The following is a 27,116-nucleotide window of genomic DNA, read 5'->3' as shown; positions in this document are numbered from 1 at the left end:
TCTGATGCCCTAGAAGTCTGCTGATACAGCTCTAAGAAGGATACAAATATTATGACCAATCTACTGTCTTTTAGAATTGAAGAAGTCTAAAATATTAGCCAAAATAGGAATTTAAAATGAGATCAAATAAAATTAATAGATTATTAATTATAAATCTTTCCGTCTGTGGGAAAAATACTTCATAATTTTACATGATGATGAAGTATGAAGTGTCTTTAACATTGTGGTCCTAAATTATTTGCCATAAAAGAAAAAATTAAATTCAGTCCGTTTAAGTCAGTAATCACCCAAGCACTCATTTGTCAATCTGGAACCCGAATTGGTTATCTCTAAAAGAAAATGAAATACAAACAGATACTAAAAACCAGACTACTGAGCAAGCATCTTAAAAGTAACAGAAATACATTACTACTAAATAAACTCAACAAAAATGTTTGTTAATACTTTATTAGTATTTTCTAATGGACAGAACACAAACCAAATAAATTTTTAATCTTTTTAGTTGAATAAAAATAACTGACATTCTGATTTTTTCTTCTTTGTCAAAGAAGGAAAGTACTGATAGAACAGTTAGGCACACAGTTGACACTGTACAATGATATGCACACATTATCTTTCAACAATTATAATCCTAAAATGTGCTCTTTATATTTTTTCCCTTGTAATACAGGAGCCATGCTCCTATAAGCAAAATTTACTACTAATAAAATAATTTTCCAAGGAGTGACAAAAGACTTTTAAAACAAGTCCTTAAATGAAAGGATGCAGCAACAACGGAATGTAGGTTGTTGAATTAAGAAGACAGTTTAAGCTACATCTCAAAAAATTAAAAATTCATTTATCTTACAATTACTCAAATACACATGCATTAAATGAAAATATTGCACAAAATTAAAATTTTATATTGTGAAATTTACATTATTCTTAATTTTTATAAAAATTGGTACACTTTCTGGTAGCACTTAACTGTTTGATTTTTTTCCAAACACCAGCAGCACAAACTTAAAATGAACAAACTGAAATACTCAAGAAAGTTTTTAATGTTTTGTTTTTTAAAAAAAATTAAGGCTAACCAAGTGCATCCATTGGTCAATGGCACAATTGATTTCAGCAACTATTTGGAATATCCTAATCATAGGAAATGCCCATCTAAGTGATATATTTAAATAATACAATCAACTTTTAAGGTGAATAAACTATTATGGTTTCTAAATAGTTCACATGTTACCTGAAAAATTAGAAAACATAAAGAATGATTAATTTGGAAAGTTCTTGCCTAAAGGCACCACTGACTTAAAAAAACATTCAAAATTAAATACCAGAAGACATACAACCTCTTCATGTATATATTCATATATGCAATAAATGCATTAAATGTAATAACTTTATTAAACATAGTACACTGTACTTGACTTATGCTTAAATATTTTACACACAGCTTGACCAAGTCATTCAAAAAGTATCTCTAATTTTACCATGACCACAGCTCTTTCGGATGTAAATACAGATGTGCATAGAGAAGATGCACCACCATTTACAAAGACTATCATTTGATATTTTCCTCTTCTGAAATATAAACTCTTTTAAACAGAAATTACCTTAAAAATCCATTTACTCAAATAGTTTTTGGTATGACTGAAGTTATCTTGCAGGGCTCTATTTTGAAAATTTGCAATACTACATGACCTTTCTTTCCCTGGTTGATGGCCAGTGCTCCTCACATGATAGAGAAATGCTTTTCACAGGTACATGCCAGGCTCTTACTTCAGTTATTCTGTATACTCTTAGATTTATTCATGTCAAAAATAAACTTGAAATGAGCAGTGGCATATATGAAAATCACTGCACTTATGGCCATGCTGCTGCTTCCTACAGACATGTTTCACACATCTTCACTTTTAAAGCCTGGGGCTCAGAAAGAGGCCAAGGCAGGGAGACACCCTAAGAAGAAGAAATGTTATTTCTTCCTTCTGAGCCACTAAGGATCTTTTCTCACTTGCAAGTTGCAATGAAAGGGATTTCATTTTATGTAATTCTGAAGACATGCAACATATGTTGAATATATGCATACTATAAGTATGCACAACAGCATTATTAATAAATATGATTATTATAAAGCTTTAAAGGAAGGCTTCATTCTGTTAATAGGCCGCACTTCGTAAGTAGGATCTAAGTGAAAACAAGACAGTAATATCTTCTTCCAATCTTAAAGCTCCCAAATAACTGGGATACCAATACTCTGTCCCTTTACCTTAAGCACCCAGACTTTCTTTTAATACCAGGATCTTGGCTCAGCAGTCTGATAAGTAGCTTCACTATTTTAAGGTTTTAGTGTTAAATATTTTTAAAACAAAAAAAGCTGACACACCCAAACCCTTAGTCAATGAAAGTATTTAAAACTATGCAGAAATCTTGCATAGAAGGGATATGAGGACTTCTAAGATGGACAAAATGGAGAGTGAGAAAACTATAGGAAATACAGAAGCTCCAAAACTAGAGAAGGTATTTTGTTTTATTGGTATAAAATTAATTTATGGATTTAAAGGTATACACGGAGGGGTTTTGCCTACTAGCTTTATTTTGTAGAATTTTACATTATGTGAAATATAAATAAAAGCATATTTTTAAAAATATTATAGTTTTCATCATTTATTTTCATATATGTACACTGTCATAGAATTAGGAATTTGTATGTTTACTATGACTAATAAGCTCATTAATCATTTAATTTGCTATTTCTGCAGTTACCTAAGGCATGTCTAGATCACACAATTAAAAATTATCATATGGTAACTTTCCAGACTACTATTTAAATTTCTGTATTTTTAGAAGGACAAAATGTATTTGGCAGTTCTTCCAATAAATTATATCTTTTGTATAATCAGTAATCTGTTAAAGATAAAACTAATAATTTTGAAATTTAAATGAGAGCCACCATATGGCTTCTTTTTGCACAACAATGTCAAAAGAAAACATAAAATTGAGTACCATAAGAGCACAACACAGCCCTTAAGGCACACATAAGAATAAAAATTGTTGTATATCAATGAATAACAAATCCAATCAAATTCTGGGTTTGATTGGTTTTATTTTATACTCAGCTTCATTTTATATCACAAAACTATAATTCAGGTATAAGGTTATTTCACACATTAAGGGCATTCTGTCTCTTTCCCCAGACCTGAAAGAGATGTTCCAAGGATTATTCACCTGGCTAATCCGTGATATATCAAAATGCTGACATAGGCCTACAAAATTATGCAAAACAAATTCCTCCAAATCGTATATTACACAGTCTCCAACTGTTAAACAAATTAGCCAATTTATCTGTGAACCACTGTTTTGTGCTTTCCTCAGCTTTCATATATACACTCTGGCACTTTGTCATTGCTGGAGAATGCTGATTAGTTTGAAATGGAAGAAACCAACACTATTCTTGCTTGAGATGGGGGCATTATCCTCTCAATGTTGCAAAATATGCACCAAATCATTTAAGACATGGAAATCTCTCTTGGTAGTGGATTATAGATGAGAATGAGAAGAACCACAGACTTATGGATGTATTAATAATCTATTTTGAGACACTAAAAGACTGGTGCAGACACAACAGTATATGAGTTAAGCCCCAGAAGATCTGTCCATACCATTAGTCCTGGACAAAATGAACACCAGCTTCATAGAGTGGAGTGTCACCTTTTCTGTAAAGAAGGCGCTTGAGTAGTTTGAAGTTTCTGTTTATATTTCTGCATCTGCTTTGACCGTGAATGCAGTCTGTTGAAAAGGTCACGGAATTTATACTGTGGAAATAAGGTTTCTAAAAAGCCTTCCAAGAAGACATAAACCATTCTTCTATTTAATTGGTTGTGCTGAAACATTTCAAAAACACGAAGAATACCTTTCCGTGTTGTCTCAGCCCCAATAATGTGCTTCAGTTCATCTAAATGAAGAGGGGGAAAATACACATAACTCATTACTTAAAGGAAACACAAGGTCTAAATTCTTAAATGCTCCTAAATTAAGGTACACAGCAGAGTAACTGATCAATGGTAGGTAACCAGTTAATGCATTTCAGCTATGTATTATAGCTGAAACTTAATATGCATCTTTGCATGCATGCATCTATCTACCCACTTATGCAAAAGCTACTTATGCAAAAGTCTCCAAGATCCCAAACCTGTCCCTTAATACCCATGTGATACTTACCCACCACCCTATGTTTCCTCATCTGAAAAGGAGGATTTATAGTAACAAACATCCTTGTAACTATAAGGATTTATAAGTCTTTAACGAGATCATGTGAAAAGTGATCTGTAAACTTTGTAACATTCTAAAAATATTCTTATTATGCCTAATGAATAGTGAAAGATGCTATAAGAAAAAAAAACTAATCCATGGTGGTGAATAAAGTTTCACTGGAACACAGGAAAAAAAAAAACAAACCTAATCCCTGACCTACAAAAACCCTTGACATAATAACCAAGGCATACAAATACTAAAAGTGTACGAATATTTATAGTGGGGAGACTTCCAGATATGGTAACAAAGAAAAGTTCGCTTTAACGAAGTGACAGGTAAAGTAGACTTTCTACTTGGGCAGGACTTTGAAAGATGCAATGAGATGACGTATTAGTCTTGGTGAAAAGAACATGAATGAGTAAATAAGCAGTAACTAGAATAACAAAGCATGTTCAAGAAATGGGGATAGTACAAGTTTGGTTGAATTTTATTGAGGATTCCTATAAAAGAAAGTGGAGAAAAGAGAAAGGTGATGGTGCTGTGACTGTAAGGTTGGAAAGCTGGCATTTATTCATAAATAACAGCAAGTTACTACAGATCTTTGAGACCAACATGTATGATTATTCTTAACTGTTCATAATCAAGGCCCTGATAATATAAATATTATTTTGCTGCTTTGAAAAGAAACACGCAACTTCCAAAAAGTCTTTATCTAACTAGGGGTACAATATAATTTAAAGCAAAAATTTTAAGAATTTACTAAAAAAAAGGCAAGGACTATATATATATACATTCATAAACTTTTATATGTACCCTCACTTCCTTCAGATCTTCACACCACTGTTATCTTCTGAGTGAGGCCTGCCCTGGCCACCCCATCTAAAACTGCAACTCATCCAACACTGCTTATTCCCTTTTCCTGCACTATTTTTCTCTTTAGTACTTACCACATATCTAACATACTATGTTGCATTTATTTGTTTTGTGTCTTTTTGAGTTCCTCTATTAGAAAGTAAGCTCCAAGAAGGCAAACATAAGCCTACAGAACACTGCTTGGCACATAACTTTCAATAAATATTTAGTGAATAAAGATTTCTTCCAGCTGATTAACTGAGTCGGTCTATATGGCACAATCAGGTTTACCATAATAGTATATTAAATAATATCCTAAGCTATTGCTTATTTTTCTAAAATGTTATTTCTATAATTTGCTTTTTTACTAGCAAATGAAACAGTATACAGGTAGGATTAAAATCATGTGGGAAATTTCTAATTGTCAAAAGAGAAAGCTGATCGTTAAAATTTAGGAAGAAATTAGGAGTTCTGAATTATAAGACAAAATTATAGCAAAAAAATAGGTACTGTGTGATTAAATAACTTACAAATCTGTTTACTTACTACATCCAGAATTAAAATACAGAGAAAAGACATGTAGGCATTTTCAAAGATATTAATTAACAAGGGGCAAAACAACCATCACCACCTCCCAGTCACATTAAATTGCTTTTCACATTATATAACTTCTCTGAATGAAAGAAGAAAAATGAGAAAAAGTAAATCTAAGGTAGTGCGACAGGTGTAACCTAATGAAGTAACTAAAATCAGACCAACAAAATACTACTATTTATACTTTGTTTGGGATTATGTTTTAATTAATAAAGATTAATAATCGACCAATCTGTTGTTTCTACATAAATGGAGTCTTTGAAATGATTTGTTTGTTCTCCTTAGTGGAACAAATATTCTTCCTGAAAAATTCAAACTTTATATTATTTTATTAGCCCTTTCACCTGTCATGTATTTTATTAATTTAACAACTTGACTCCCAAAATGCTTCCAGGCAGCGAAGCGAAGTGGATAAAAGCATAAGCTTTCATATCACTTAAAGCTGAGTCAGAATACCAACTGTTGCTTAGTAGCTATAAACTTTGGATAGATTATTTAACCTCTCTGAATTTGTTTCCTCACATATAAAGAGGTGTTGTTAACAGTCCTTACCTTTATAGTAGTGTTAGGAGGACTGGTTAAGAATGTATGAGAAATGCCTAGCACAGTGCCTGGTATGTATTAAGCCATCAAAAGATAGTTGTTATAATTCAAAGGCAGTTACACTGGCATGAAAAATGCTAAAAATTCAGAAGAATGACAAATTAAAGGGATTTTTAACTATGCATGCCCACTCACCTGGCATAATTGCAAGTAATTTCGTTTTTCCTGCTACTCTTGTTCTCATTCGAATACTTTTATCTCTGCATGGAACAGTCTCTGCTAAAATGCCATTTGGCCAAAATGCATCTCTATTTGAGAAGATTAAATATATTTTGTAAACATTTTCAATTTCTAATGATACAAATTGATAAAATTATTTCAAATTTCTACAGAAAATACAAATGTGAACAGAAAGAAGAAAAGCTTCTGAAATTGTATTAATATATAGGTATAATGAAATTCAACAAAGATGAACTAAGTGTGGGGTTCAATTTCAGGGGTTAAAAAAACACAAGAAAAAAGTAACAGATAAATTCTGCACCAAGGCAGTTCATTAACACTAACAAAGACAGAAAAACGGAATACATAGATGGCTATATCACAGTCATTTAAACACAAAGTGGGCATCTGCTGATTGAATATCTCATCCAAATGCAACCCTACAATATCTTGAATTTCAATGCCTTAGAGTTTAACAGCTATCTCCTTCAGTTATGCCATCCTACTCGTCTTATAATTAAGCCTACATAAAACTAAACTAAATTCCAGGTCCACACCTTACAGATAGATTGACTAAAATGGTCCTTTCACACATACAACAGTCCACCCGTCTTAACTTTCAGTGTGCTTTACTCATGTTCCCTAATTCTTGGTCTGAAGGTAGGAACTGAGCACAAAAACTAAGCTTTCATCTGGGAATTTGGTGTGAGGGTAAGACTCCACAGAGCAGCTGTTCTTAACTTTGCACATCAGAAATACCTGAGAGCTTTAAAGAATCTTTCTGTAAAGAATCAGACCTTTCGCTGGATTAATTAAGTCCGACTCTTTGGATATGGGATCCAGGAATTAGTAATTTTTAAAGCTCTACAGGTGATTCCAATGAACAGCCAAAGCTGAGAATCACTGCTCCAGAGGAACATCATTTACCTATCCTGACATAAAATGAACATGCCAGGGCAGGTAGTCCAAATTTTGGAAACAGTATAGTATAGTAGGGAGAAATTTAGCTTCAGATTAGAGAAACCAGATTCCCCACTTACTAACCTGAGAGCCTATTCAATGCCTCTAATCTTCAATTTCCTTATAACAAAAATACTTACCTTGTAAAATGGCATAAAATCGGAAAGCATACATAAAGTACTGGGCACCATGCCAAGAACTTAGCTACTGTTCAATACAGACAGTTCCCTTCTTGCTTCCTTTCCTTCCTTTCAAAATATGTGATGCCATGAATTTTTATGCATTGCTTATCTTCACTTTTAGAAGGAGTTTATTTCTCTACTAGCTATACTTTCCTCAAGGGACTGCATCTTATCTCAGTAATCGGCTGAGTGGTAGGCACAGAGGAGCGGCTCAGTATTTTTTGTAGAAAGAACATATGAAGTAGAGTATCTACTTAATTTGGGTTCCTTGCATAGGTTCCAATATTTAATAAAATATTACAGCTAGAAAGACATACTTTAAAAATTTTCAGTTAAAATGAAGCTTAGCAAATACAACTGAGAAAAACGAATCTGCAAAACTAGATATTTGATTATATAACCATGTCATTTTTAGGTAAATATTTCAATTACCTTACAGCCACGGTACTGCAATAAAATAATAGCCTATCATTTGAAAGATCTTTCTTCTATACTTTTCCAATTCTGATTTTAAAGAAACAAAGACCAATAGGTTCATGAGACAAACGTTTATTATAATTCTTTTAAGTCTTTTTGCTCGTCAATGATAAACAAACCAACTTTATGTCCAGGAAGGAAACAAAAGCAATGAAAGTTAATTAGTGATAACAATGCTAAACTCTGTACTACCTGAAAGAAGTGACTGTGTCTTAAGATATACCTGAAACGTTTCACTGAGTCGGCTACTTGTTCAGGTGAAGTCATCCAATCAACATGGTCAACTATTTTTCTGAAAGTAAAGAAGTATAAATGAGTAAGGTTAAAATTTTAGAAGATGAAAAAAATAAACATGACTCTCATGGAGCAAGCAACTTAATTTGGATGTAAATGATCCGTAAGAGCAACAGACTGCTTTAATGAACTTCTTAAAAGGCCCAGAGAAAAAAATTCTCCTACAAAGGTTGAGCAAGCTACTTCCAGAAGTAGAAGTTTAAAGGCTAAGATCAGATTAAAAGTGAGGAGGAAAGAGTGGTACCTATTAATAGTATCACCATATGTAGCTCTAATAAGCTGTTGAAGTAGGTTTTTGATATTCCTTCGCAACCACTGATTTCTTTCTTTTAAGTCGAATACTTCATCCATGAGAAGCAGCATTACCCTAAGTGGAATATTGTCATCCACCTGACAAGACATGGGAAAAAATAAGAACAAATTTGAGTTAGCTATCTACTATGAACGGTTACTTTTGTTTCATTTACAGATGACTGGTATTATTTCACAAGTCAGAGAACAAGTTAAATTCTAGCCTTTATAATTTGACATTTAATTCTAATTTAGAAAAAATACTTCTAGTAGTCATTCTGAGAGAATACAGAACTTCACAGCGCCACAATGAAGAATAAGTTTTAAGGCTATAGTTTTAACATTTTCAAGGCAAAGTAGATTCATGATTGTCCTAGGAAAAGACGATTTGGTTCTTTCTTTTGGTAGAGGTTGTATGAATTTGACAAGGCAAATGTTAGACCCTTTGTCTATTTTCTGATGCATCTTTTTCATAAGAATAAGACATTCTCAACATCTCCATATATTTAATAGAACAAAACATGATCTTTAAAGAATAATGTGTTTTGCTTAGTTAGTAAATTGTATGTATTTATGTACTTTCAGGAAAAAAGATGCTGAAGTTCAATCCAGCATTAAACTAAATTAACATTACAAAAGGCATATTTTACTAAATTACTAGAATTTTCTTTTAGCTTTTAACAAAAATCAGCACACTGTTGTTATGTGAGTATACAATCAGTAAGGTAAAAAGTAAAGGAAGGCAATTGGAATTCTTTGATGTGAAAAAATATGTATCAAGTAAAAAGCAGGTACAGATTTAGTACAACGTACAACTGCTGGTAATTTTATAATTCCTTCATCACCAATAAACTGTTTCCAATTATTTCTTCATCAACACATGTAAATACTAGCAAGAAAGCATGAGTCACACATTTTTCACTGTCATGTTGTAAACACTGCCTTAGTGCACCTTCCGGTCCACAAATTGAAATCACACAGCTCAATCAAAACCAGTGGGAGAGGGAGACCCATTTCATTACTGGGACAGAATAAACTTCTCTATTCTCTGATCAAGTGTATTCCTACGAGTATGGTGCCTAAAAAAAATAAACAGCTAAACTGTAAAAACCACATACTAAAAGGTATAATGTTATGGATATTACACCATCAATAAACACAATAAAACATCTTAAAATAATCTTGAAAAAGCAAATAAATATATTATTTTTAAGATAGCTTATTATATACAAATTCAGTCAGAAACTCAAAGGAGATAATTATAACCTTAAAATAAATCTGCCTAATAAAACATAATACATAGTCCAAAAACAGATCCAAACATGTACAATAATCTTGTTTGTGATAAGGGAGAAATAGTAAAGTACTGAAAAGATGACCTTTTCAGTAAATGGTGCTTGGATCAACTCGACCCATACCTCAACCCATATACAAACACCAATACCAGATGAACTGCAGACCTAAATGTTGTTACAGAAAAACAAAAAAAAGATTTTTAAAGAAAGTTCTAGGACAGCTCTGTGACCCAGAAATAGGCACAGATTGCATACATAGCACAAGAAAGCAACACAGAGAGTGGATGACAATACATTACATGTATCTGACAAAGAACTCACATTCAGATTACATAAAGCACTCCTACTAATCAAAAGGACTAAGATAGCCATGCCAACAAAAAAATAACAAAAGGTCTTGACAGACACATAAGACAGGACATTCAAATGGCCAATAAACATATGAAAAGGTGTTCAACATTTCAAGAGTTATCATAGAAATGCAAATTCACATGAAATACAATGAGAAGGGCTAAAATTAAAAAGACAAAATACTGAGTATTGGCAGGATGTAAAACACTGAACTCTCATGTACTGCTGGTGGCACTGTAAGTGGTACAATTTGAAAAAGTACTTGGCAGTATCTACTAAAACTGAACTTATATATATCCTCTGATACAGCAGTTTCATTCCTAAGTATACATCCAACAGAAACATGTACAGACGAAGGTTCATAGAAGTAGTATTCATTATACAACAAATAGATTGTACTGTATTTACAAAATGGAATAATATAAAGCCACAAGAATGAAGAAACTACAATCAAACAAAACATGGAAGAACATCACAGTGTTGAGCAAAAAAAGCTAGACTTCACAGAATATGTACCTTACAGTTTCATACATAAAAAGTATAAAAGTAGAGTAGAAGTTAGGATAGTGATAGTCCTTGGTGCAAGAGAAGGTCCTAACAGGAGCAGAGGATGAGGGGCTTTTCTGGAGTAGTAGCCATGCTGTTTTTTGATTAGTGTTAATTACATGGGCATGTTTAATATGTAAGAATTCATCGAGCTTAACACTTATAATATGTGAACAATAATGATATATATACATATTACACTTCATTAAAAAGCTAAAAAGATACGCCGAGTATGATTTAAACTAAATACTACCAAGAATAAAATTAACTCACATTATCGTCAAGTTGAGCTGCAACTCGGCGATGTTCAGGGTCTGCATCAGTCTTCGGAATTAAAGGAGGCACCTAAAAACAAAAACCAAACCCACAATGTAAACACACTAAAGCAGATAGTGAAACACAACACAATAATAAATCTAAATGAGTATCAGCATTTGACTTTTAATACAATATATAAGCAAAATTTAACAATCTAAAATTGGAAACCAAATATACGGTGATTATTTCATTACCAAAAAGTTTTTGTCCTTTACAAAAGAAATGACTTTTGAGTTGTAAGGAAAAATTATTTTGTCAAACTCCCATATTTTTTAGAAGAATTCAAAGCTAAGAAAGGTTAAATGACTTGAAAGCCAAAAGTCATGCATCGCATAACGACGTTTTGTTCAACAATACCATAGTAGTCCCATAAGATTATAATACTATATTTTTACAGTATTTTTTCTGTGTAGATATATTTAGATACACAAATGTGTACCAATGTGTTAAAATGCCTACAGTATTCAGTACAGTAGCATGCTGTACAGGTTAGTAGCCTAGGAGCAATATGCGATACTATATATCCTAGGTGAAAAGTAGGTCTGTGGAACTTACACATACATCTAGGTTTGTGTAAATTCACTCTATGATGTTCCCACGATGATGAAATCACCCAATGACACAGATCTCAGAATGTATCCCTCTTGTTATGCAATGCACGACTGTAGTTAGTAGTACTGCCAGGGAACAGAGCTCCAATCTTCTTTCTTTTTACCATATATAGCTTTCGATAGTATGTTAATATGTTTAAAAAATTAACAAAATGTTTGAATGGAGAGAAGGACAGAAAGATCACTATTAGCTGAAAATCATTTGTTGGCACAGGAAGGATTGTTAGGGCCATCTCAAGTTACTGGTGACAACATAGAAGTCTAGAAAAATTCTGTGTTTTTTGTACGAAGTACAAAATGAGTAATGAGCAGCCGAAGTAGGACTAAACAATCCTGATTTCAGTGGTAGTATTCTTCCTCCCAAATAGAAACAAAAGAGGGGCATCAGAGAAAGTGTGAAAGTTAACAGAAAAGTATGATTTACACAATTTTAGAAGTGGCCTCTTACATTAAATAAAACCTATGTTTATATACATTTCCCCTACATTCAAGAGTGATCAAGTACAAAGGTCTAATAGCTATATGTTTTATAGCCCTGACTACAACTTCAAATAACTATGTCAAAACAATTTTTAAAATATTAATTAGGAATTCAACAAACTACACAGTATAATACCTTTATCTGTTAATGTAATTTAAAAAAATCTCCCTGGGAAATTCTTCTATGACACATAGAGGTCTATATCCAGTAATGCATGGCCACAGAAATTGATCGTAATGATGAACTTTTCTTCTCTTTGATCTAGTAATTATTCTATCACGTAAAACAGGAGAAATAAAACTTTGTGCTTCCTGAGTGAATAATAGTATAACTCATTTGCACAACAGTATTTGTTTGCTGCTAAATTTAGTAGTACTTTATGATAAAAATGGCATAATGAAATAAAACAAGACAAAGGATGTTAACTTTACTAATTTTAAGCTTTTATTTTGAATGAATTTTAAAATCCTACCATAGCAGAGACTAACAAGTAACTGGATTTTATATCCATTTCTGGTAAGAATTTTTCTCTTTAGTTTTTTATTCTTTATGAGACTACATGTCTAGCAAAGTTTGGAAAAGAAATAAGGTTAGGGGAATAAGGTAAATCCAGCCAAAATTCAATACATGGTAGTTGGCTTAAAAATAATTTGCTTTAGACATTACTGAAAATGTCTTCTTACCTTAAAAAATGATTGCTTTATGTCTTGACCTAATCTTTCTGACATTTTGCCCATGTTGTCTGACATTTTAGTCATTCCCTCTGCCAAGCTATCAGGAAGGGATTTAACTGCGTTTGAAACATTCCTCATAGAATTGCGAAGAGGATTTACAAAAGTGTCCATCTAAAGGGAAAAAAGATATTATACCATGACTTTATTGTACCAAAGTTGTTATCCAAATGGTAAGCCTTGGAAAATACACAGTGCAACACTGGAAAAATGCAATAATGTTCTAGTCTATATTATGTCATTACATTTTAAAAGTACAGAAATGTTGTCTTCACTGGGTCTTAAAAACGTATTTTTGGCTGGGCACAGTGGTTCATGCCTATAATCCCAGCACTCTGGCCGGCTGTAACAGGAGGATCACTTGAACCGAGGAGTTTGAGACCATCCTGGGCAACAAAGTGAGACCTCATCTCTACAAAAAAAGAAAAAAAGCCAAGCGTGGTGGTACACACCTGCGGTCCCAGCTACTGGGGAAGCTGAGGCAAGAGGATGGCTAGATCCCACGAGTTCAAGACTGCAGTGAACCGTGATCACATCACTGCACTCTATATACTCCAGCCTGTGCAAAAGTGAGACCCTTGTCACAAAAAACAAAAGTATTTTCACATATACATATGATTTAAAAATTTGTGTATGATTTAAAAATTTAAATCATATACCCATATGATTTAAAATTTTCTATTTTTAGAAAATCACCATAAGCTTTGGCTGCCTTCTTATTAAAGAAATTTTGAATGAAAAAGTTTTCCATTCGAAATTGTATAAGAAAAAAAGGTTTTCCAAAACAGAAGCTGATGCAACTAGAATTAGCCACCATATACTTCTGTCAAAGCTCAAGGCAACAACTGGGAATTTCGAGTTCATACTGAACAGAAAACAATCGGGTAAAATAAATAGAAAAATGAAATAACTAGTATTTAAGATTTATTCTTAAAAAACAATTTTAGAATACATTATATATGCAATTAAAATCTACAGAGAAAATTTGAAGTTCATTATAAAGAAGGAAAACAACACTGCAAATCAGACATGTAAATCATAGTTTAGTAAGGTGGAATACAAAAACTATAAAAAGAAATACAACTAGAGATATAAGAAGAAATACAAATCTTCAGTGACAGAAGGAAAAAATTGATATATGGCTATAAAATGTAAAATGATTTCAATTTATAAAAAAAGAGACATCTAAAAAAACCACAGTAACTGCACGTGGGACTCTCTGAGAAATTTTTAACAGAAACAAAGAAATCAAAGAAAAGACATAAAACCAAAGTCATACAAAACTACAGGAATATCTTCCAAAAAATGTTAAGCATCACAAAAGCTATCAGGGACAAGAAATTATGTTCCATGCAAAGAGAAAAAAATGAGTAACAGTAACAAAACTGAACCTCACTCCTTAGTAATCACAGCAATGTTAAAAGATGAGAAGAAGACAAAATTACTTCACACTAATAATATTTTTCATGGCTTCCATCAAGAAAAACTAGAAGAGGTAAGATGAGTATTAACAAAAAGTGAATTTCAAGGTAACTGTACAAAGGCTGAGAGTTTTGGCTGGTTACTCCCTGGCTTACGCTCAGCGAATAGTACCACAGATATGCTTGATGGAATATCCAACCCTAAGAGGGGCACTGGTAGAGTACAACTCAGATTAAAACCAAAGGACAGAAATTAGCTTGAATAAGGATTTGAAAAACACAACTACTGTTGGAGAGAAACAAAAAGATAAAAAGATGAAGTTAATTCTCATGTGTGGCTAATTCTTGCGTGTGTTCATGCATACGATGCACATGTGCGTGCATGCATGCACATGTGTAATTCTAATTCTATAACCTGTAGTTTTTGGTCAACGAGAACAATTTGTTCAAATTAATCAGGACATAATTTGCAACACTGTGGCCTTTTCTTTTAAATGGTAATTAACATATAAATAAGCTAATGAGATCATAGCATAGAATTCTAAAGAGAGATAAGCATTAAAGCACAATACAACATTTAAAATGTGCAGCTTGAGGAAACATTGCCACCTCTCTAATAAGTCACAGAAGAAATAGCATTTCAGAAGCATAAAAGGCATAAACTTCAATTTAACCCCCAACTTGAGTTACAATCGTGTGATATCCTCAAAAATATTTTAGAAATTTATACATCTCACACTTCACAGCAGAAACCTGAGTTTAGCTATTATGAATTGGTTAAATGGATACTATCTCACATGGTTATCTAGGCATAAGGCTATACTACCATTGATACTCGAAGAGAAACTAAATCTATATAACAAATTTCCTAATAATTAAAAATAGTTGTCTGTGCAGCATCCCAGAAGTACAGAAGCATTTTTTTTTTCCCCAAAGGCAAAGCCCAAGCATTTGTATTAGGAAGGAATTGGGGTAAGAAGAATGAAAAACCTCTATAGGTGACTGCTGCTTAACCATGAAAGAAGAATTTCATAAGCATAAAAGCAGAGTCCATTATTGTATGAAAACATTTCCAAAAACAAGATTTGTTTTAAAGCAGATTTTTAGAAAAAAAGAAAAACTTTCAGATGGTCACGTACAGGAGTAGATTATAGATTGCCAGCATAAGCATACACTTAGCTGTTCATACACAGATGCTGTGTATTCAATTACTACCCCAGCTCAGTTATTTGTATTGTTAACAACATAAACACAATGGTATTTTAACTTAAATTTACATCTCTAATTTTAGCTTAAAATGCCTTCAACATGATACAAAACTGGATAGAAAGATACTGTGTGCACAGAGGAAAGCTACTTGTCAGTCACTCTTTCTAGAAATGTTCCACAGATTTTCCAAAGCTGGGACTCATTGTGTGACCAAATAAACGTGTTGTGAAGTACTATTTCTTAAGTTCTGAACAGCCACTGATAAAATGTTTGGAGATGATCTTATTCAATAGCTATTAAATTATCAGTGAACATTAAAGCACAATACAACATTTAAAATGTGCAGCTTGAGGAAACACTGCCACCTCTCTAATATTTATTATTAATAAATTTTTATTAATATTTAATAAATATTAAAAATATTTAATATTTTTCTCTAAGGAGAAAAATATTAAACTATCATTTAGCCAAAAAGAAAATATAGCTGGAAATCTCAAATCCTTGATATGCATAAAAATTATTCTGACACTCTAAGGAGGCCAATATGACCTTGGTTATCGCCAATGTGGTTTATGAAAAACGTATTTATTGTGGAATTCCAGAAATGAATCAGAAGGATAGGTAGACTCCATTACTAATTTTAAAAATAAGTGGTATATAACTGTTTGGACATACACATGTGTTATTGTTGTTTGGTTAAAAAAATGTATACTTTAATATTTCTTTTATCTCCAAAAGCTGTTATCAATTTATTAGTTTATCTTAAAATGGATACCACCTTTAGAGGAGAAGAGACACATAAACATAAAAAACATAGAAGACTAAAATGCATCTCTAGTGACAATAAAACTACTTAAACTGGGAATTTAACTCCATTACTTCAATCATGAAATACACAGATAAGCGCCATGTATTTTTCCCCTGCATTATAAGGGCCACACTCTGGAACTTGTTATTAAAATAAAACACTAACTTAGAAATGTTATTAGGTTGGTGCAAATAGTAACTGTGGTTTTTGCCATTATTATTTTTTTAATGTCCAAAAACTGCAATTACTTTTGCACCAACCTATATAATCAAAAATCCTAAAGTAATCATATGAAAGTTGTTTTTTTAGTTTTTTGAGACAGTCTGGCTCTGTCACCCAGGCTGGAGTTCAGTGGCATGACCATGGCTCACTGCAGCCTTGGCCTCCCAAGCTCAAGCGATCCTTACACCTCAGCCTCTTGAGTATCTGGGACTACCATGCCCAGCTATTTTTAATTTTTTGTAGAGACAGGGTCTCACTATGTTACCAGGGTTAGTCTCGAACTCCTAGGCCCAAGCAATCTACCCAACTCAGCCTTCCAAAGTGTTAGAATTACAGGCATGACACCATGCCTGGCCTGAACTTCCTATAATTGTTAATTCTTAATTATTTTGTATTAATTCCTTAAATTAAAAAAAAAAAAAAAGTTGGTCTTTTTAGGGGGCTGAAGAATAGTGAGAAAGTCCTTATTCTTTTTACATTGTCATTTTGAAATACTTTCAAACTTATAAAAAGTGATAAAATACAAAGACTGGTATAAATACCAGCTTCCCCCACTGCTGCTCCTGCTTGTATTGCTGCTATTACTAAGAGCAAACATTTACTGAGAGGTTTATTAATTTTCCAGGCACTGTAATATAAAGAATACTATATGAGTCATATAGTACTCTAATGACATTTAAATCTTCATTTCTTGGCCAGGCTCGGTGGCTCACACCTGTAATCCCAGCACTTTGGGAGGCTGAGGCAGGCAGATCACCAGGTCAAGAGATCAAGACCATCCTGGCCAGCAAACTCCATCTCTACAAAAAAGTACAAAAATTAGCTGGGCATCGTGGTGCATCTGCAGTCCCAGCTATTCAGGAAGCTGAGGCAGGAGAATTGCTTCAACCCAGGAAGCAGAGAGTGCAGCAAGCCGAGTTCACATAACTGCACTCCAGCCTGTTGACAAAGCAAGACTCCGTCTAACAAACAAAACAAAACAAAAAACTTCATTTCTTGAGTAAACTGAAATACCAAAGGTTCAGTAACATGCTCAAGGTCACAGCTAGTAAAGAGCAGAGCGGGGATTTGAACCAAAAGGCTGCCCAATTTCAAAGCTTGTATTCTTACCCCCTAAGCTATCCTACCTAATTTAAACACTTATTTACTGTCTTACCTTACCATTTTATTCCAAGTATGGGTCTTAAATCCTATTTTAAATTATTTAAAATATTTCATATAAAAGATTTTTCTCAAGAGGCATACTTTCAGAACATATCCTATTTAGTATTTTTATCATTATTCCAAGTAAACAACATTTTCTCTCAGCATGAAACATTTCCCTCTACAGATAATGAAAAGCTTGTGACTTGTCTCAGGCAAACTTTTCTTAATGTACCATTTCAAATTGTTTTTTTCTTCCTTTCACGCGTCTGCTGAATTATAAACATGTGAAGATAGAAGTTTATATGTATATGTTCCTATCAATAGTGATAAACATGCTGAGGAGAACTTAACAAAATTCCTAGTTTTAAAACACACATACAAATCTAAATTTATTTTCTTTTATTATAAACAAAGTAAGAAAACAGACCTAAAAAGAAACCCAATTTAATGGTCTGCTTACTTACCTTGCGAGCAAAATCCCCTTTTCCTTTACTGTAGGCTTTGTTCTCAAGGAAATCATACACATAGTGCGCTAAAGCTGGGGATGCCTTCATCATTTCAGGAGCTAATAGTAACTAACAGGAAGAAAAAAGATTATCTTAAACTAACAGGATGCTAGAGATTACGGTTTATAATTTTAGCTCATAAAAAATGTATAGTTAAAAAATACTGATTTATATTTTTAAAAATCCAATTACACAGTTAAGACAAAGTCACCAATAATTTCATGACAATTAACAGTCTGGTGTATATATCTTCACCTCATCTACTTTGACTTTCAGTGTATCTAAGGTGAAAGTTGTCCAAATATATTTACTATTCTATTTTCAGATATTATAGCTTATACTAAGAAGATCCAGGTTAGAAAACTGTTGTTATTTGCATAACAATTCTAGAGTTAACATTAAATAAGCTGGGCAAGGTGGCTCATGCCTCTAACACCAGCACTTTAGGAGGTTGAGGCGGAAGAACTGCTCGAGCCAGGAATACAAGATCAGCCTGGGCAACAAGGCAAGACCCCATCTCTACAAAAAATTTAAAAAATTAGCCAGGCACAGTGGCATGCACCTGTAGTTCTAGCTTCTCAGCAGGCTGAAGCAGGAGGCTCCCTTGAACGCAGGAGTTCAAAGTTGCAGTGAGCTATAACTGCACCACTGCACTCCAGCATGGGTGACACAGCAAGACTCTGTCTCAAGAGAGACAAAATAGTATGAAATAAAATACATAAAATAATCCAAACAAAAATAAATGAAATAAAGTACATAAAATAATCCAAACGAAAACATTCAAGTGTTATATGGAAGCCCTTAACAAACTACTGCTTTCACAACTGCTAATATAACAAACATTCTAGCTTAGTTCCTTCAGTGGAACAAGTTTTGACATACTGAGTTTATTTGCTAAGAAGCATGTAATATTGTGATATTTAAAAGATACCTTTATGATAAAAGATTTTTTTCTTAAGAATCTTGTAAATAACTGATGCAGATATTAATGGAATTATAAAGTAAGCACTTTAAAAAAATCAAACGTTTGACCTAGGTCATAAAAATGATGACAGACATTTTGCCTTAAGCCAGGAGAAGAGAGGCATTTGCATTTATCTAAACACAAACAGGCAAAATCCCTAACACTAAGTGTTTAGAAAACTTCTAAGTTAATCATTGAACACAAAAATAAAGTTTATAAATTACTAAGCAGACTACATATCACATTTGACATACTGCACAAAAGTGGTTGCTATCCTGCAATCACAGTAAAAACATTCTGCTCTACCTGTGTGCTATATTAAATGAAAATCTGTGGGTAATAGTAAGCATGAACTTACCTGCAAGTATGCATTTAGATCCTTTTTTCTCTTTTCTAAAAAATCTCTATCCATATTATTAAAAGTCTTTTTTCCAGGAAGCTTCAATATGCTTGATAGACTTTCAAACTGTAAGACAAAATACATTTAGTAGCATGTTTTATAGAGACAAAAGAATTTCCAAACTGATGATTTCTCTACAAATTAAAAACATCTTCAAAAGATTATTTTGCAATATACTAAGCAAAAATCAGAAAATAAAAAACATTGTCCAAATATTCTCAAAACACAGTTCTAATATTATTTAAAAAGTATTTTAAATCAAGAATGACAAACTAGCATAAATGATGAAGATGGATATTGACCAATGGGGTTTCATTTAATATTCTCCCTCATGTTGAGATTGTTCAAAATTTTCATAATAAAAGGTTTTGAAAAAATATTTTCCTTAATAAGCCTTGGACCAGTGAATAAAGTACTAGCAAATAAAAAGGCAAATTTCAAACTATAGATAACAGCTAATTATAATCCTGTACATATACAATTATAATAAATATTGATACCTTTGCCCCATCAACCCCATTAAACACAAACTCATAGATTACACTAACAAAAAAAAATTAAGAACAATTTTATCTTTGTAAAATCACAAACACAAAGTAAATGTGTACAGCAAAAGTCTAGTACTTACAGACTTAACATTTGGATGCACCTTCAAAGGTCCATCACAGTAATCTATAATGCCTTGCTAAAACACAGATTTTTAACCATGCTAGCTGCTAAAATAGTGTAAGAGCAAAGTCATTTAACTAGTGACTGTACGTGATCAACAGCTTAGTACCTAAAATTTCAAACAGCCTCACCATTTTTCCCATTTGATACATATCCTAAAGTGAAACAAACTTTTTATAACAGTATTTGTTCAAAACAACAATGTCTCTGTAAGGAAAACTAATTCTTGGTGCAGAGATTAAAAAGAAATAAAAAGTATTAGGATAATATTCATCCCCCAACTGGAAGACTGTGATACATTGTTAAAGTAAGGACAAATCTAATGGCTGCTTAGAGCTAAAATTTGAACAAGTTCATTATATGTTATACATGAAAGTTAAAAAGTGGTTTTTTTGTTCCCATATTCGCAGGAAAACCAAAAAAGGGTAGAGGCAATTTACAGAGAAAACATTATACTATAGCAGTATTACCAAATTCTGTGATTCACAAAAGTATTAGAAATGGGTCCTCCTGAATATCACATGTCAAAAAAATTTTGGGGGCGCAAATTTACTTTTCCAAGGTGTCCTAAAAGATATTTCCTCCAATATGACCTATCCACATTATATTAAACTACTCACTCAATTTTAGAAAATATATGTGTTTTTTTTTCTGGCATTACCAAGTCTTGTGGGCCTCTACTGTATTTCCTCAAATTCATGTTGAAGGCCTATCAGTACCTCAGATTGTGACTGAATTCAGAGATAAAGCCCTTAAAGAGATGATTAAGTTTAAATGAGCCCCTTAGGGTAGGCCCCAAACCAACCTGACCGGTATCCTATCAGAAAAGAAAATTTGGACACGCTAAAAGACAACAGGAATGCATGCACATAAGGATATGGCCATGTAAGGACACGGCAAGAACCCTGCCATCTACAAGCCAAGAAGGGAGGCCTCATGGCAAACCAAACTTGTCAATACCTTGATCTTTGATTTCTAGCCTCTGGAACTGTAAGAAAATTAATTTGTTGTTTTGGGTCACCTAGTTGGTGGTATTTTATTAGGGCAGCACTACCAAACTAATATACCAAGGAAATATGACAGTACCCATTAAAATAGCAATTTATTTCATAAACTTTAAAACATTAAACCTTACTACTAATAAAAAAAAAAAAACCAGTAACAGTTATTTTCCTAAAGCCTAAATGACTAAAATATATTCCTTCTTAAGTTGTCTATCTGGAAAAGAAACATAAATCACTTAACAATTTTCTCAAACTATAAAAGCAAGGGAGAACATGTAAAAATCTATACTCCGTATTAATTCATCATAAACTTGCTATTTAAAAGATTATTTTGAAGAACAAGCAAAAAATTGCCCATTCCTTGAATAGTTATATAATTTCCTCTGCCAAAAATTCATGAAAATGTTTTTTAAAGGCACATAAAAAAAATTACAAATTCACCCAAAAGAACTAAAATAAATTATAAGAGGATTTTAATGTTTACAAATAATTCAAATACTACACATAAATCATGGACATTCTAAAATCAAAGATCTTACTTTTCTATATTAAACACACCAAGTTTAGATTCCTAATATACTGATGGAAAATTTAAAGAACATATTTGAAATTTTGTATTAAAAGAATTCAAGATATGTTTAACATATGTGCACATTTTTACTCAGTTACCTTAATGAATAATGTTATTAACATTTAAATCATTATTAGTTTACCTATACCTATGTAGATTTCACCAAATAAAATAGAAATGCACAGTAGTGACTATACTACAAGCTCTTAGAGCCAAGGACTTAGTTTGTCTTGTTCCATGTTATGTTGCTAGCACCAAGTACCAGAGACATAGGAAAAATTTAATAAATATTTTAAATCAATGAATGAGCAGTTCAGGCAATTTCCAACATAATGTCATTTAACATTTTAATTATTTTGTTTTAATCCTTATACATCTCCATAAAATATCAAATAAGATTATTCAAATTTTTAAAGAAAATAAATGATAGCTCATACATTTAGCTTGTTATATGTGTATGTATGCATGCATGCATTTATTTATTTACGGAACAGAGTCTCACTCTGTCACCCAGGCTGGAGTGCTGTGGCAGGATCTTGGCTCACTGCAACCTCCACCTCCCAGGCTCAAGTGATCCTCCCACCGCAGCCTCCAGAATAGCTGGGACTACAGACAGGCACCAACATGCCCAGCTACATTTTTGTATTTTTTGTAGAGACAAGGTTTGGCTATGTTTTCTTAGCTGGTCTCAAACTCCTGAGCTCAAACAATCTGCCCACCTCAGCCTCCCAAAGTGCTGGGATTACAGGCATGAACCACTGCACTGGGCCTTGGAAAAATGTCAGATTGTCAAAGTACATAAACAAAATGAAACTTGTTTTAAAATAATTTTACTTTAAAAGTTCTATGCAGTTACTATTTAATCATGTTAGCTGGCTGTACTGTGACCCACTGCTGAATTACAAGTCATTACATTTTTCTTCCATTATTTTATTAGGGATTTGAGTTTTAAAAATATAGATAAGGCTGAGCTAAAAGGCAAACACCCTAAGTCTTATTTACAGATACTTAATATTTTACTAAAACCTCATTTTCATTTAAAAGAGGAGTCTTTAATTTCTTAAGTTCTGTGAGCAATTTAAATACTTAGGTAATCAAAACTACTGTGACTTTGTAAGAAACACACACACACACACACACACACACACACACACACACACACACCCACACACCCCAAGTCAAAACACATCCATTTCACTTGCACTGAGCTGTTTGAAAAAGAAATTGTGCTGTATCAATTTCATGTAACTTCTGATGCTGAACTGAAAGGGGAAATTTCTGTATGAACTATCCTCTTAAAGTTTTCTTAAAACGTATGTTCTTCATTCATGTTTGTCAATATATAAACATAATGCCTACAGTTATAGTCCAGAACATCTGAGTTAGGGAATGGTTATTCATTTAACTAGAAAGAAAATTACAACTATTTACTCAAAGAACATTTCATATTATACTAAACTCTCTTTAATTTGCAAGTAAATTAACCTGCAAATAAATAAAACTACTTTTACTAATTCAAATTATTTTTTAAATTATCATGTTTGGTTGAAGTATATGGACGAAAATTAAAAAGATATATGAGCTATATGCTTTTAGAACAATATCAAACAGGTATTTTTTTTTTTTTTTTTTTTTTTTTGAGATGGAGTCTCACTGTCACCCAGGTTGGAGTGCAGTGGCGTGATCTCAACTCAAGGCAAGCTCCGCCTCCCAGTTTCAAGCAATTCTCCTGCCTCGCCTCCTGAGTAGCTGGAATTACAGGTACCCGTCACTATGTCCAGCTAATTTTTTGCATTTTTAGTAGAGATAGGGTTTCACCATGCTGGCCAGGCTGTTCTTGAACTCCTGACCTCATGATCTGCCTGCCTCGGCCTCCCAAACTGCTGGATTACAGGTGTGAGCCACAGTGCCCCGTCCTCAAACAGGTAATATTTTTAAAAGTAAATTATTTCTTCAATGTGGGGCACAAAAATTATTTAATCTCTGCAAACGAATCAAGCTAAACATGAAGAAAGGTTCTATTCGACATAAGAACAGAAGAATGCGCATGTCCAAAGTTATTAATTTAATTTTCTTACTAATAAAAAAGTCCTTTTAATATAGGCTTCAGAAGTCAACATTAACCTGTTTTTCATCACTTTAAAGCTATTAATAGTTTATCTCACTCTATCCACAAGATATTTTAATAAGATTATCATGGTGCCAACTATAGATTTTTCACTATCAAGTTAAAAAAGATATTTTCTGATTTCTTAAGTAGTACAATGTCATTGCAAAGCTTTAGTTCACCCAATCAGATGTCACTTTTAACTATTATTGGTTTAATACCAGTTGTATACCTTAAAACCCTGAATGAATCAAGGACTTTTTAAGAGTTAAAATAAATTTCATAGATCATTTATTCCAATTCATCAAAGATCTTTTATTGTTTTGAGAAAATATTTAATTAAAAAATAGGACAGGGAAATAATTTCTTTAGATTTTTTAAGAGTCCTTTTAAATTACTTCTATAAAATAAGAGGGTTATATTAGTAAGAACTGAAAATATGATTTGGTTAATATTAAATTTATTTTAGGTTGTGATTCAAAATAACTTGAGTGATGTATCAAGGATTCACTTCACCATTACACTGCTAGATGAAGCTGCCATTTAAACTAGCTTCTAGGTTTAAATTATGCCTTCAAAAACAAAAGCACAAAATGTACTACAGCAATGCCCATCCCTACTTTCAAACTAAGCCCAAAAAACTCTGAAAAGCACAATATACACACACATATTTTAAAATCAGAAACATGTATTCACTTTAATTTTCCAAGATATTTTTACCCTTGATATTTTGTCACTAGTCCACAATGGTTAGGACTGATAAAGTGTTCAACATTTATTACTTAAATGCTCAGATTAATTCTAGGATTTATGGTGACTATACCAAATATTCTTACCTTTGATAAAATTAATATCTGAGCATCCTCAGAATTATTTGTAATCAAAATCAAATCAAGAAACAACATAAAATGCACAAGTTTTTAAAACTTTATTACCTGTTCAGTGATTCTCATGTGGAAGTCATGAAAGTCACTATAACGACGATAGGTTTTCCACATTTCCTCACTGTTTAGGTTACGCCGGTGTACCGTGATGGCATATAATGCATATGTCTTGCCATGATCATTACAAACGCCTGCCACAGCATATGGGTCATAGTCAGCATATACTAGTCATTTAAAACAAAATGAAGAGGAACAAAGACACAAAAAAGGAGGAAGACGAAGAAAACAAAAAAGATAATATGAAATGAAGAAGAATCTGAAATGACAGACTGAGACAAAAGGATGTCCCCAAAGGAAAGATTCCCATCCTCCATACTCACATTCATAAGGTATTACAAATAATGGCTACAATACAAAATAAACTAAGTTTAGTGTGACACTATCAACCACAAAGCAGTATCTATTACGATTCTCTCTTCCAAAGAGCTTTCTGTTACCACATCACTACATCATTACATTACTACATCTAACATACCTCAGAGTGTAAAATTAGAATTTCTTAAATTTAATATAGAAAAAAATAAATAAGATTTTGTACTAGACTTCACTCTTCAGTTGTATTACAATTAAAAGCTTTACAACTAAACAGCAACAGCCACAGGATAAGATTTATCTCTGGCAATTTTATTTTTCTTTCATAATGTTAAATAGTTCACAAGTACAGTTTATTCTGGGCATTTTTTTTTCAAAGTATTTTCCTATTAATTTGCCACATACCAAGCAAGTCAGGTAATCTTTAAAATCAAAGCCCATTCCCATTTTGTACTAATCTTAAGTAAGGATATGCACTTCAAATACTTTTCTTTAACTTGTCTCTCTGATGTTCCATTTCTTTCTCTTCCTGCACTCTAGAATCTGGTCTCCAGAAGTTGAGTCTCTTCTCATCTGTATCTGGTCTATTTCTTAATCTATCCTCTGACCTTAATTTCAATCACTGTATTTTTTTATCTCTAGAATTTTATTTGGTTTTCATAGTGTTTATTCTTGTCACAGGATTTCTTTCAAGGAATATTTTTAACATACTTATGACCCAGTCTATTAAGACTGGTATCTCCAGGTTCACAGGATGCAAATTATCTGCTGGTTCTGTTGGCTTTCTCTTATTGTGGTTCCTATTTCTCTCTGTTGCTATTAATTGCTTTCTGTAAGCTCATTTCCAACTGGTTTTATTTCTCCCTGGGTCTTCTGAGTGCCCTGGGCTAGGGAAACATTCACATGGAACAGTGTCAAGTGTCACCACTCTAACTGCTGGTTTCAGTGATTCAGAAATAATTTTAATACTAACTCTCTAGCTTGAAATTTTGTGATACATAATCACTTGAGGACAGCTAAGTCCAGACACACCCATGATGGGATGCCAGCTGGGCTTTCAATTTTTTGTGGGTGACAACAGATACCATTTCCAATCACGATCTTGACATTTCTTGTTCTTTCTGCTGAAGGTAGGCTAAGTTTTCCTAGTTCCTCTTTGACATCAAGCTGCCTTTTGTAACATTATGATTTATGCGAAGGACTTTATTCCAGCTTCGCACAGTCTTGGCCCATCCTGCCTCTTCTAAACTTGAGGACATGAAAATGCTACCTACCAAAATCAAGACCCGGTCTTTATGCTATATGAGCCCCTTGCTTTAACATCCCTTCAATTCCCTAAATTTATTTTTCCTCATGGTCTATGGCACCTGTAGATTTCCCTTTTCCGCTCTTCTTGTAATACTGTTTTCAGCCTTTCTACGTGTGAAAGGCAGGATTTCCCATAACAGTTCAGACTACTATACTAACCAGAAGTCTAAAACTGATCTTGCAATAATAGATTACATTGATTCATAATTGTGAATAAAAGTGGTCAAGTTTGGGGGCTAAATATTTTGCTATTTTGTGTATAACTCGGCAGAAGTAGTTCAGTATAGCTTCTTGGTAAATTAATAGCATAAACATTAGAACGCTCTGTTGGCAACAGTAGTTGGACAGAAACTCTTCCCAAACTTTCATAAAAATTTTACTAAGATTTGTATTTTCTTTTCAAAATTGTCTTTCATTCACTTTCTATGTAATATCACTGTTTCTGAATTGAAAAAATGTATGCCTAGAAATACACTTTGGACATCTTGCTCTGTAATTAGCACTACTATTCACTGTTCATCTTGTCCAGTTATCTTTCTCTCAG

General features: G+C 32.8%; 1 protein-coding gene across 5 annotated transcripts in view; it reads right to left on the bottom strand.

Annotated features, from left to right (window-relative positions):
• Positions 1–416: 416 nt before the first annotated feature.
• The window catches only part of SNX13 (sorting nexin 13), a 135,397-nt gene continuing 108,697 nt past the window's right edge, over positions 417–27,116 (bottom strand). Inside the window, exons 17-25 of one of the 5 annotated variants that reach the window (XM_032287044.1) lie at positions 24,944–25,116; positions 19,616–19,723; positions 18,252–18,362; positions 12,934–13,095; positions 11,114–11,185; positions 8,602–8,747; positions 8,287–8,355; positions 6,421–6,533; positions 417–3,937 (exon numbers count right to left, since the gene is read on the bottom strand). In XM_032287044.1, the coding sequence (XP_032142935.1) occupies positions 3,690–3,937; positions 6,421–6,533; positions 8,287–8,355; positions 8,602–8,747; positions 11,114–11,185; positions 12,934–13,095; positions 18,252–18,362; positions 19,616–19,723; positions 24,944–25,116 (1,202 nt within the window). In that variant the 3' untranslated portion in view covers positions 417–3,689. The remainder of the gene's footprint in view (positions 3,938–6,420; positions 6,534–8,286; positions 8,356–8,601; positions 8,748–11,113; positions 11,186–12,933; positions 13,096–18,251; positions 18,363–19,615; positions 19,724–24,943; positions 25,117–27,116) is intronic. The other 4 variants (XM_032287047.1, XM_032287045.1, XM_032287049.1 and 1 more) reach the window with 4 other exon arrangements.

This window comes from Sapajus apella, unplaced genomic scaffold (assembly GCF_009761245.1).
Source record: "Sapajus apella isolate SASKATOON/1434 unplaced genomic scaffold, GSC_monkey_1.0 scaffold19, whole genome shotgun sequence".
Classification (NCBI taxonomy): domain Eukaryota; kingdom Metazoa; phylum Chordata; class Mammalia; order Primates; family Cebidae; genus Sapajus; species Sapajus apella.
Note: the sequence above shows the minus strand (reverse complement) of the source record. Positions and strands in the feature narration are given on the sequence as shown.